Source organism: Symphalangus syndactylus, chromosome 3 (assembly GCF_028878055.3).
Source record: "Symphalangus syndactylus isolate Jambi chromosome 3, NHGRI_mSymSyn1-v2.1_pri, whole genome shotgun sequence".
Taxonomy (NCBI): domain Eukaryota; kingdom Metazoa; phylum Chordata; class Mammalia; order Primates; family Hylobatidae; genus Symphalangus; species Symphalangus syndactylus.
In genome coordinates, this window is record NC_072425.2 from 94,410,440 (window position 1) to 94,422,956 (window position 12,517).

At 33.1% G+C, this 12,517-nt stretch overlaps 1 protein-coding gene across 1 annotated transcript in view; it reads left to right on the plus strand.

The window, feature by feature from the left end:
• AGMO (alkylglycerol monooxygenase) overlaps window positions 1-12,517 on the plus strand; it is a 347,698-nt gene that overhangs the window by 122,317 nt on the left and 212,864 nt on the right. The window contains exon 4 of the mRNA XM_055272539.1: window positions 7,332-7,435. Within this exon, the coding sequence (XP_055128514.1) occupies window positions 7,332-7,435 (104 nt within the window). The remainder of the gene's footprint in view (window positions 1-7,331; window positions 7,436-12,517) is intronic.

Consider the following 12,517-nt stretch of genomic DNA (forward strand, 5'->3'; position numbering starts at 1 on the left):
AAAATATAGTCTCTGTAATGAATAAAAAAGTATTAATATGTAGCATGAATAATAATCATTACTTTATGTAAGTTATTAAATATTATTGTATCTCCATTTCCTCATCTATAAAATGGAAACTATATAAATATCTACCTTCTAGTTCAGTTCTAGAAAATGTATGAGTTAATACCTGTAAAGTGTTCTAAATATTCCCTACATGATAAGCATTCTTACTCTTATGTGTTTATAATCACTAATATTTATTATTATTACTAATAATATTGTTATCAACATAATTTAGATTTTTAAGTATTTTATTCAAATGACAATAAGCACTACATTAGTTCTTGCTTTTGGATTGTATGAAAACAAAAGTTTAGGTTGAAAAGATGATAAATTCTTAAGGTACTTTTTACTTCGTACTAAAAATCTATCGTCTTATTTTGTTTAAATTTTGAGAGAATATTGTCACACAAATGGAGACATCTTTTTAAAAATTCTGCATACTAGAACTTAAAAGCTTCCATTTGAACATGAATAAAAAAGAAAAAATTGTGTTAAAGTGTGATTATGGGATAGAATAAAGGGACGGTATAGTGTTTGCCACAGTTTTAGCGCCATCCTAAAGTGACTCCAAAAGACTCATGGAGCTTACTCTTCTAGAGAGATTATTTAATGTCGACATGTGGCCAAGCATCCTGGCACGGTGGCTCACGCCTGTAATCTCAGCACTTTGGGAGGCCGAGGCGGGCGGATCACGAGGTCAGGAGATCAAGACCATCCTGGCTAACACGGTGAAACCCCGTCTCTACTAAAAATTCAAAAACAAAAAATTAGCCGGGCATGGTGGCGGGCACCTGTAGTCCCAGCTACTTGGGAGGCTGAGGCAGGAGAATGGGGTGAACCCTGGAGGCAGAGCTTGCAGTGAGGGGAGGTCACACCACTGCACTCCAGCCTGGGCGACAGACCGAGACTCTGTCTCAAAAAAAAAAGGAAAAAATTCTGTTGCTCCTTCAGAAGCCTGGTTTCTATGATGCTGAACATATGGATATATACAAATATACAAAATGTGTGGAACAAAAATACAGAGGCCCAGACAACTTACAAATTTTATTCTAATTAATTTGGTAGTTTTAGATATAATTTGTGTTCTGATATTAAGTGAGCACGGATAGAATAGAAAAATTATAAGACAAAAGTTTCTACTTACTGAATGAATTAGCAATGCCATTTATTTTTATCATCACCAACTTTATTTGCTGCTATAGGAAGTGAATGCATTATGATGATAAAATTGATGACATTTCTAGTTCATTCAATGAAAGAAATTAGTGTATATTTATTGTTATTCATGGGCTATTATATTTTTTAGTTAGACTTTGGTAGCTTGAGTCTGTTACTCATTTTATTTCATTTACTTAGCTCAATTTATTTATTATATTTATTTATCAACTATGCTTTGATATTAAGACGAGACAAAGCAAACTTTTAAAGGATTCATTTATATGGGCATCTCCAAGTTCAAAGGGACAATTGTTTTCAATCTAAACTTAAAAACTTAATATTTTATATTTAGATATCTTATTAAAGACAGTTTCTACAATTCAAGAAATTTAGCACTGTCATTGAATAGCATGTGTTGAGCTCTTTAATGCCTTTTACATATTGGAAATTACCAAAGATGTGCCATGATTGTCCCAGAGAATACTTGGACCCAGTCACCTCCACTTCTGAAGGATTAAAACAAAATCCAAAAGAGGAGAGAGTGTATTAAATAAGTCACCGTTGAGAAAGAGAACAATGAAAAACATGTTCTCCTTTTTAATAAAACTCTTTTTTTCATTATTCCTTTCAATTTTATTTTCTTTACAAAATTAAAAGTTTGGATTAAGCAATTCTAGACCCATGCAGCTCACTGTTGTTTGACTATTTGTCTCCTACAGAATTCATGTTTTAGAAACTTAATCACAAATGCAACAATGTTAGGAGGTGGGGCCTAACGGGAGGTGTTTAGGTCATGAAAGCTCCACCCTCAAGAATGGATTAATGCCCCTATAAAAGGGTTTTTGCGAGTGGGTTCACTCTCTTCTGCTTTTCTGCCTTGGGAAAATACAGCGTTCTTCCACTTAGAAGGAATAAGCATTCGTGATGCCATCTTCGAATCACAGAAACTGAACTCTGACCTACCAGTGCCTTGATCCTGGACTTGCACAGGAACTGTGAAAAATAAATTCCCGTTTATTACAAATTCCACAGCCTCAGGTATTCTGTTATAGCAGAACAAAATGGACTAAGGCATAGCTCTTCTGTTCTATATTCATTGTACAATATGCTAAATGTTGCATAAAGCGCTAGCAATATGCTTTTAGTGGTGTCAAGCATCATTACCATTTTGCAAATAGGCCTATAATATTTCTTTCTTTATAACTAGGGAGTTTTCCAGATTATGAGTGAAACCAACATCATCATTCCAAGGTTATGCCAAGACTTCTTGACCTGCCCACTATTGGGAATTAAATGCCTATCTTATATGTCTGCGAAAATTTCTTGTAGACTTGTCTTTATGTCTTGAATTAACATAAAGGATCACTTCCCTCCATTTCATAGATGACAAGATATGAGAGAACATATTTTAAGGTGCTTTTTAGATATTTAATATATGTAGAAGGGTTAGATTCTGGATATTTAGATATTTCTAATTTTTCTGAAAAATTTCTCCAAAATTACCTTTTTTTTTTGTTATATACACCAGAAAACTAAATAAAACTGTCAGGAATATAAATTGGATTTCATGAAAATTAGAACTTTTGTTCTTTATAGGACACTATTTTTTAAAAAGGCTACGGCCTGGAAGAAAATAAATGTAAATCACATATTTAATAAAGGACTTTTCTGCAGAAGATACAAAGATGTCTCAAAACTTAAGAAAACAACCCATTTAAAATATGGGCACAAATTTTGAATAGACACTTCAAAAAGAAGATACATAGATGGCGATTAGGTACATAGAGCCATTGTCATTAGCCATTACAGCGATGTAAATTAAAATTTCAACGTGATACCACTGCATACCTATTATAATGGCTGTCAAATAAATACAAATAAAATTAATGATGTCTGATGCTGCCAGAGATGTGGAGCAACTTGAACTCTCACACACCGCTGGTGCTAATAAAAAAAAAAAAAAGGCACAGCCACTTTGGAAAACAATTTGATAGTTTCTTAACAAGGTAAACGTAGGCATATCATACAGCTCAATAATCTCACGCCTAAGTATTTACCCACATGAAATAAAAACTCATGTCCTCAGAAAACCTCTATGATAACTACTTGATAGAAGTTTTATCTGCCAAAAACTGGAAACAACTGAAATGCTCTTCAACTCCTGAATAGATAAAAACAAAACAAAACCGTGATATAGTCATTCAAGTGGAATACTAATGATAAAAAGGAAAAAACTACTCATAAAAACAGCAAAATGAACGGATCTTTAATGTATTATGCTAAATGAAAAAAGACAACAGACTCAAAAGGCTAAAAATACTGTATGATGTTATTGGTAGGATACACTCAAAAAGGCAAAACTAAAAGGAAAGAAAACAAATCATTGGATGCTAGGGACTGAGAATGGAGTGGGGGTGGGAGTGAGGGGTTTTTGACCACTGCATTAATTATCTATTGCTTTTAACAAGTTAGGAGCTTAAAACAAGAAATGTTTATTATCTCGTAGTTTCTGTGGGTTAGAAATTGGGGCATAGTTTAGATGAATGTCTCTGGCTTAAGTTCTTTCAAGAGGTTGCTGCTAGTCGGTTCAGCTCTTTGCAAACTGCAGTGTCATTGGAATGCTCAAATGGAGAAGGATCTGCATCCAAACTCTCTTACATGGTTGTTGGCAGAATTCAGTTCTTCATGGGGCTTGGACTGAGGAGCTTAGTTCCTTGCTGGCTGGTTAGCCCACTTTCCTGACATATGTATTTCTTCAAAGAGAGCTCATAACAAGGCAGCCAGCTTTTCTTAGAGAGTGTTTGAGTATAAGAGAGGACACCCAAGACACAAGCAATCTACTGTCTTCTTAAAACCTAATATCAGAAGTGACATCCCATCATCTTTGCTAAATTTCTGTTTACTAGAAGAAAGTCACTAACTCTAGCTCACACTCAAAGGTAGGAGATTATAAAAGGCGTGAATACCGTTGGACAGGAATCACTGGTGGCCATTCTAGAGGCTGCCTTGCCTAGTTAGCTCTCTGGACCTCAGTGATTCATATTTCTTCCACATTCAAAAGACACTCACTTCTTTCCTGTTCCCAAAAGTTTCATCCCACTGCATTATCAGTTCAAAGTCCAGAACTTGAATTATCTGAAGCAGGGAGCCATCTTGAAGTCTGACTACCACAACCACGAAAAGGAGGTGGGGGAAACTCTTTGGGGTAATAAAATTGTTCTGTATCTACATTGCAGTAATCATTAAACAGCTGCATTTGTTAAAAACTCATACAGCCGAACATTAAAAGAAGATGGGTTTTGTTGTATGTAACTTACATCTTCATAAAAAAATTGAAAAAGAAATTCAAAAATACAATACAGACCACACACACACATTACATAAAATGCTGGCCAAATGAATGGAAGTGTTGGCCAATATATTAATAAAATATACAGAATTACATTTGGCACTAGAAAGCAGCATAATCATTTCTAATTATATCACTGAAAAATTATAATAGCATATATACATATATTAATATAATCTATAATTTTCTTATAGAAAAAGAAAAATATTATTGAACGGAATGTATAATTATATGAAGTCTTTCACAGAGAGAAGCTTATTCTAAATAATATCTTTTTCTCCTCCTTAATATTTGTTTTCGTTTCTTAAAACAGATAATTCATCAATCCCAGTATTAAGGAAGATGATCATATAAATGCACTGTTAAGTTTTTCTCATTTTGTTCACAAAAGAACTACTGGAATAACTTTCCATAAAATGCATTTTTATAACCACTTTTGAAAATAATTTACCTCCAATAAGCTGAATATAGACTTTGAAACAAATTCAGTATTCCTTCTTTTTTTTTTACTAATTCTGAAAAGTGACAGAGGTGAGTCAGTAGGATCCTGTTACTGTGCCCTGTTTGTACAGCTGTACCTCATTGAATGAGGCTTGTGTTACACACAGTTTGTGATAGGAAGTAAATGCTTTTGAAACAACTAAAAAGACAGATCTTTAACCTCCACCTTTGTGGATTTTTTGTTTCACCGTTTAGCTTCTGTAGAGGGTACAAGGAAGTGGCTCCCAATATATATTATGACTCTCTAATAGAACCTCATCTGATTAGCTCATCCTCTTGTTAACTCATTTTGTGGATGCATCAGGATGAATTTTTTAAAAACCAATCCTGACAGGTCAAAAACTAGACAATGTATTGATTTTTAATGAAGGTTTATAAGTCATAAGTTATAAAATGTTCAGCAATGGGTATGTTCTAAAGGGAAAATGGTATTTGGATTACTTCAAGATCTCTATCTGTAAGCGGATTTTAAACTTTAGGGGATTCATCAAATTTATTACCTCTTATTCAATGTCCACCTAACATCTGAAGATATAAAGTGCCACAAGGGTCTTTGTATATTTCTTATGTACAGCCATTAGGCTTATCAATAAACCAGATAATTTGGTTCTATGTTGTTTCAAAGATTATGACTCGATATTTTTAGAGGTCATTATGGTGAAGTAGTTCTCTTTTGTGTAAGAATAATTTCCTTAATTGCTAGCATAGAAATACAACATCTTTCCTACAAATGATTAAAATAATTAAATCACCAACCAATTGGGATCTAAGTTACATATCTGCTGATGGTTGATGACAATACGTGTTCCACTGAAAAATATATGACTTTAATAAAAATGGCATTTGTTATCTGTTCATAATAAGACTAACCATAATTCTGTTTATAATATTCCTTATTATACAGAATTAAGTCCTTCTTGTATCTATGAGCTATCATTTGTTTACCAAGACCTTTTATCTTTAACAATTTTGTTTGGTAATTCTCTACACAGACTGTTCAGAGAACTTTCATTTTGAAAGCAATGGCCAAAATTTACCCAGATAGAATATATATACATATATATGTATATATATATAGACCATGATTTTCATAAAAACTTCTAAAATTATTCTACTATGTACCATGCATTTTAACTGTCAGTATATGGCAACTGCAAAGACAATTAACCTGATATTTCCAGTTCTAGGTTCACTGTTTAGTTCCTATACATCCAAGCCTAAAAGATTTAATTTCTAACCTATACTGGCAAGGATATGATGAACATTTCACATAGCTAATTCCATTTCCTGGATCTGTAGCAAAAGACTAAACATAAGTTACTTTAGCTAAGAACATATATTTTTAAACTGAATAGAGTATAATGTGACATTTTGATCTATAATTTTGTTAGGAAATGAAAAATGGCAATACAATTTTAAAAATACGGGCAGAATAAAAAATGACTTGGGCTATTCTGTGTCAACTGCTTAGGGGATCAATGCAGTGTCATATTTGTTGTAATAAATTTTTAAAAAGCCACTCTTCTTTGGAGTCTGTATGAATTCCAAGACAGTATGAGAGCAATCTGTACAGTGCTTGATGAAAATAAACAACAAACATTTTCTTTTTTTATGAACACAAATAAAACTATGTGGAAAAATTTAGAAATGGTTTAGTATTTTGGTAAGCTATGGGAAAACCATAGGTAACTGTTAGCTAATATCTTTTTATAAATAAAAGAGTACCTGAGATCTTAGTGCAAAATATTACTATGCTATGCTTTGCTTCTTATTCCAACAGATTTTGAGACTTCTCAGAAAGCCATGAGGAAATAACTTCATTAATATTTTATTCCAAAATTTCCATACCAATTTCTCCCATCAGACAATTTTTCTTTAGTTGGAAACATGTTATCACGTGCTGAAAAATCATCACTATCCATTGAGTGTATTGTCACAACATTACCAGCTAGCTTTTATAATCTGTCATATTATAATATGTTAGCAAAGTATAAATTTTGGAATTAATGTCAGTTTGTTGGAGGCATTTGATTATAACATATAAACTAGACATATTTATTGGCTATGCTTTCATTTTTATTTATTTACAATGTATACAGTCTCTGGTTCCAAAAATTATTTCAGGCAGCGTATTTTAATTATAATTATATTGGCCAGCTTTTACAGAGATGTTCCAGATTTTTCTTCCTCACTTAAGAGAGCAGCATGCATAACTTAAAATGGAAGTTGCTTTGTTCTTATTCTCATGGCTCATTGCAAATTATGTGTTTTGCAGAAGTTAATATTATGTGGGCTGGACACCAAACACATCACAGTTCTGAAGACTATAACTTATCCACAGCACTGAGACAGTCTGTCCTCCAGATATATACTTCCTGGGTAAGTTGTATGAAATGGAATAAACATGGTAATCTAATTTGTTTTTAAGTCTCAGCTATTTCTATTTCCTCAAAAAAAAAAAAAAAAAAAAAAAACTAATAGAAGGTGTTTTACTAAAATGCTTCTTTCTTCTTTCTAAAGCCAGATGCTAAAATCTTTCTTTTCCTTCTGTAAGGCCAGACGCACATGAAGCAAATGCTGTTTTTCAATAGAAGCATTTTATTTGACCCAGAAACTCAAAGTATATGGCAATGTGAGAAAGTGAATGGCTATTTTTTAATTTATTATAACCCAGGAGGGTGATGTATAGATAAGGTATCTCCATTCAAATATATGTAAACAAGGATTTCAGTAAAAACTTTTACCAGTTGTTTTTTTTTTAAAACAACAACAACAACAACAAATTCTCTAAAATCTAGTTGAATGCTTTGCTTTTTGTTACCATAATAGATCAATATCATGATCCAAAAATTTTTGGCTCTAAAATATTCTCACACAAGGAAATGACAAGGTTAATGAATACCAGAAATAACCTCTACTTGTAGAGTTCTTTTGACTCATGGAGAAACCCCGATCTACTTGATAACATCCCTTTTTTTTTGTCATCTTCGTTGCTTAGCTCTTCTTGGTTATGAAAATAAGTGATACTGAAATGTATGTTGAACAGTGAGCTAGAAAGTCAGAGTAACTGATGTGTAAAATCAGTAATCATATATACTTAATATTGATGTGTAAAATCAATAAGCTATTTATTAACTATAAATTATAATGATCAAACATTTCCATGGTTCAAAATACTTTGCAAGGTACCTTTGTTAGATACCATTTAATAAGTACGTACTATGTGTCACTCTTCTAAAATCTCTTTATATGTTGACTTACTTCATCTTTACAACAACCTTCATACACAGAAATTATTATCGCTCTTATTTTAAAATAGTAGAGCTGAGTCTATAGTTCAGTCACACCACTAATAAAGGAAAAAGTAGAACTTGAACTCCTGCAGTCTGGTTCCAGGACCCCTGATCTTAATCTCCGCACTCTAAATGCTCTTCTACGTGCCTCCATATTGTTTTTCACTTATGTTATCTTTTCTGATCCTCATAAATAAGCCTATGGTTCTCTAGATCAAGTATTATCATTCTCAGGGAACTGAAGATCAGTGAGATTAATTACACAGCTAGTAAATAATAAAGCTAAGTACTTGAAACCAGATGTTCTATAAGCCGTAGAAAAATACACTGGCATGTGTGCTAACCCAAACAGCAGCATAGGCAAAACAAATCTATAAGCCAGGGATGGTACTAATACATTTCCTGGAATGGATCTTAACAGGAATTCACCCTCAAACTCCCACACCATACACCTGTGATGACATTTGTATTCTTTTTCTAGAGCTGCCATAAGAAGATACTACTAAATGTGTAGCTTAAAAACACAGAAATTTATTATCTCACTGTTCTGGAGGCCACAAGTCAAGTCAAAATCAAGGTATTGCCAGGGCAATGCTCCTATAAAGGCACTAGGAAAGGATCTTTTCTGGTTCTCTCTCTTAGTTTCTGGTTCTTTCTGGGCTTGTGACAACATAATTCTTATTTTCACATGGCGTTCTTCCTGTTTCTTTGTCCACATGTCCTTTTTAGGAGGATACCAGGCATATTGGTTTAGGGACTCGCCATACTCCAGCATGACCATTAGTTAAGTTAATAATCTTAACTAATTATTTCTACAACAACCCTACTTCCAAATAAGGTCACATTTAATGGGTGTTAGGGCTCAGATTTCAACATGTGAATTTGGGTAGGGAAGGCACTATTCAAGAAACACTTCTAAGCAATATATGTGGAAAGGAAATATGTATATATTAATAACCTACAGCTTATGCTGGAACTCTGGATGATTAAATACAAACAAAATCACTGCCTATTTTACAGCTGCATAGTTCAAGACTGGACTAAGGCTTCATAGCAGTCAATGGGGGGAAAAACAGGGAATGTGATGGAGGAAATGTGTACTGTTCATCCTCCCTTCTCAAAAAATTGCTGCATTAATACAGCCTTTTCAAAAGGCCAAATATATAGGCTGGATATATGGCTGATGAAAATTACAGCCTCCAAAATCTTTACTCTCTTCTGACTTACATATTTCTCTTTTATTAAGGACAACTGAAATCTCCAGTAGTTGCATTTTCAGAGAGAAAGCCTCCAAGAAAGGAAGTAGCTGCATTTGAAGTTGCTCTGGGGAAATCAATGCAGTTAGTTAATTAATTACCTGAGGAATTATCAAAGGGAAAAATTATCAGAGCATCATTGACTTCAGAACTAGAAGAAATCTTGGAGATGACATATTTAAGTCATCTATTTTCAAAGCTATAAATACGAATCTTAAAGAAGCCCACAACATCAGTATTGAACAATGCCAATTTGGAGCTTGAGTCCAGTTTATTGTAATCTCTGTCTTGGTTTCTCTTGTGTCCTTTTCTTTATTAAGTCAATGCATACAAAGTAACAAAGCAGCAAAAATCTATGTAAAATGAGGCTCACACTTGTTTTATTGCCAGAATAATCTTTACAAACTCATGCCATGTTGTTAGGGAATGTGCTGAATAAGGAAACGAACATTGAGAATGCATGACAAGCTGCTAAATATTTTTGGAAGGGGAATGTGGGAACTCACATGGTGGGAAATGAGACATAGGGATTGTAAATCAGCTTGGATTCTTACCTAGCATTTCTAGGTCCCTTGGAAGTTAGGAGAGATGTTTTAAGGGCCTGTGATGGTTAAAGGCTTCTAAGAGGACTTTCTAGACATCAAAATTATAAAGCACACTTCAGGTCTCTTCATTTTTGTTTAGTCATTTGTTAAGATTTTCCTCACCAACATTGTTACATAAGGCCTATAATTTGGCAGTTACCAAGGTAACAATGTATTTTAGGACAAATAATAAATGGGCCACATCTTTGAAAAGAAAATTAATTTGTGAAATGAAATGTGAAATTAAGCTCATTTCACATTGAAATGTGAAATTAAGTATATTTCTTCCTTATTACTACGAAAATTAGAACAGCAGAACTTTTGAAGAAGTTACACATAAGAATTCAACTTTCTAGAATTTCTAACAATATTATTTGCATTTTAAGCCAATTTTAAACTTAATATTACTCACCAAAAAGGAGGGCTATTAATAGAGTGCCATTTTAAGTGAGACGTCTTTACTGCATATACACTGTAATATATGGTTTTGCATGCCACTTCAATCTTTGATTATACATCTTACTATCATGTCTTAAGAACAATACTCTATCCAATTTGCTAATAATAAAATAATAATAATAATAATAAAATTTGTTTAAATTCATGGATGTCATATAAAATATAACAGTATCAGGATTATAACTTCATTTTCTTCTGACATTATAGATAAAGCACTTGAATGCTGAAATTTTATATTCATAGCAAAGCCACTAAAGTGCGTGAAAAAGAAAATACTTCATCTGGATGGAACTCTAAAACAGAAAAAGAACATTAGGGATTAAACATACAAAATCCCAACTAGTGAAATCTAAATAAAGTGTGGAATTTGATTAATACTAATGTAACTGTGGGTTTCTTAGTTGTGGCAAATGCAGCATAACAATGTGTTAGCAATAGAGGAAACCAAGTAAAGGATACAGGACGACACTTTAAGAGAGTTATTATTATTGCAACACTTCTGAAAATATTAAACTATTATAAAATAGTTTATTAAAAAACACAGCTACATGTGCATGTGTACGTGCTTATACTCAGAGCCACTATACATTATATATCTGCTATAGAAAAAATATTAGAATGAGCCATCAACAATAGACATTGTTTCCTGGGAATCCTAGAGTATTATAAAGAGCAATAAATGTATCAGCCAATATTACTTTTAATTGGATTTCATTTTTTCATTCTTTATCCCTCAACCCAACACCCACTGTTTCCTTTTCAGACCACCATTCGAATGAAGCTAAATCTGCCTATAGCTTAGAGAAAGGAATATAATAGACTCCTTATCACATGCAGAGCTAGTCAAAACTTGGTTTCGTCTCTCTAGTTTCATCTTCCACACACCCCATTTTCATCCCATCTCCAATTTAACGATTTTCACTTCTCTCAATCTACCATGCCATAATGCATTGCTATTTCTTTGCACATGCCATTACCTCTGTCTGGAAAATTATTTTCCCTTTACCTCTGATGGTTCTATCCTTCCAAAAAAAAATTTTTTTTTTTTGACAAAGTGTCACTCTGTCGTCCAGGCTGGAATGCAGTGGTGCATCTCAGCTCACTGCAACCTCCACCTCCTGGATTCAAGTGATTCTTTTGTCTCTGCCTCCCGAGTAGCTGAGATTACAGGTGAGCACCACCGTGCCTAGCTAATTTTCATGTATTTTGTATAGACAGGGTTTCGCCATGTTGCCCAGGCTGGACTTCAACTCCTGGCCTCAAGTGATCCGCCTGCCTCAACCCCCCAAAGTGGTGGGATTACAAGCATGAGCCACCACGCCCAGGGAAGATTTTGGTTTTTGTTTGTTTGTTTTTTGGTTCCATAAAACTCTTATATTTATCTATTGTAGTAATTAACACTTTTCATTATTGTTATTTATGCTGGCCTATAAACTTTCAAAGAAATTAGTCTATTTTTCACTGCTGTATACCTAGTATATATAAGTGTCTACTACAGAATTAGTGGTTAATAAATGTATGTTACATAAATGAATGAAATAAAAAGTGTTATAGTTGTCAAAATAAATTTGGCGATGGAAATATTTTTGCTAAATTAACTAGGGTCAGGCCAATGTGAAACTAATAAAAGGTACAATATGCAAAATAATTTAAATCTGTCATTCATTTAAATATTTTTATTTAATAGGCATTCCAAAAATTACAGTATAGGGTATATAATTTATTTACCTTTTGCAATAAAATATATTTGAACATATTTGTTTTATCTATAAAGCTAGTATTGAACAGAAAATAGTGAGCTAACTGCTTTCAAAGAATTTAGTATTTCTCTCAAAAGCATAATAAATTAATGACAAATGCACTTAATTT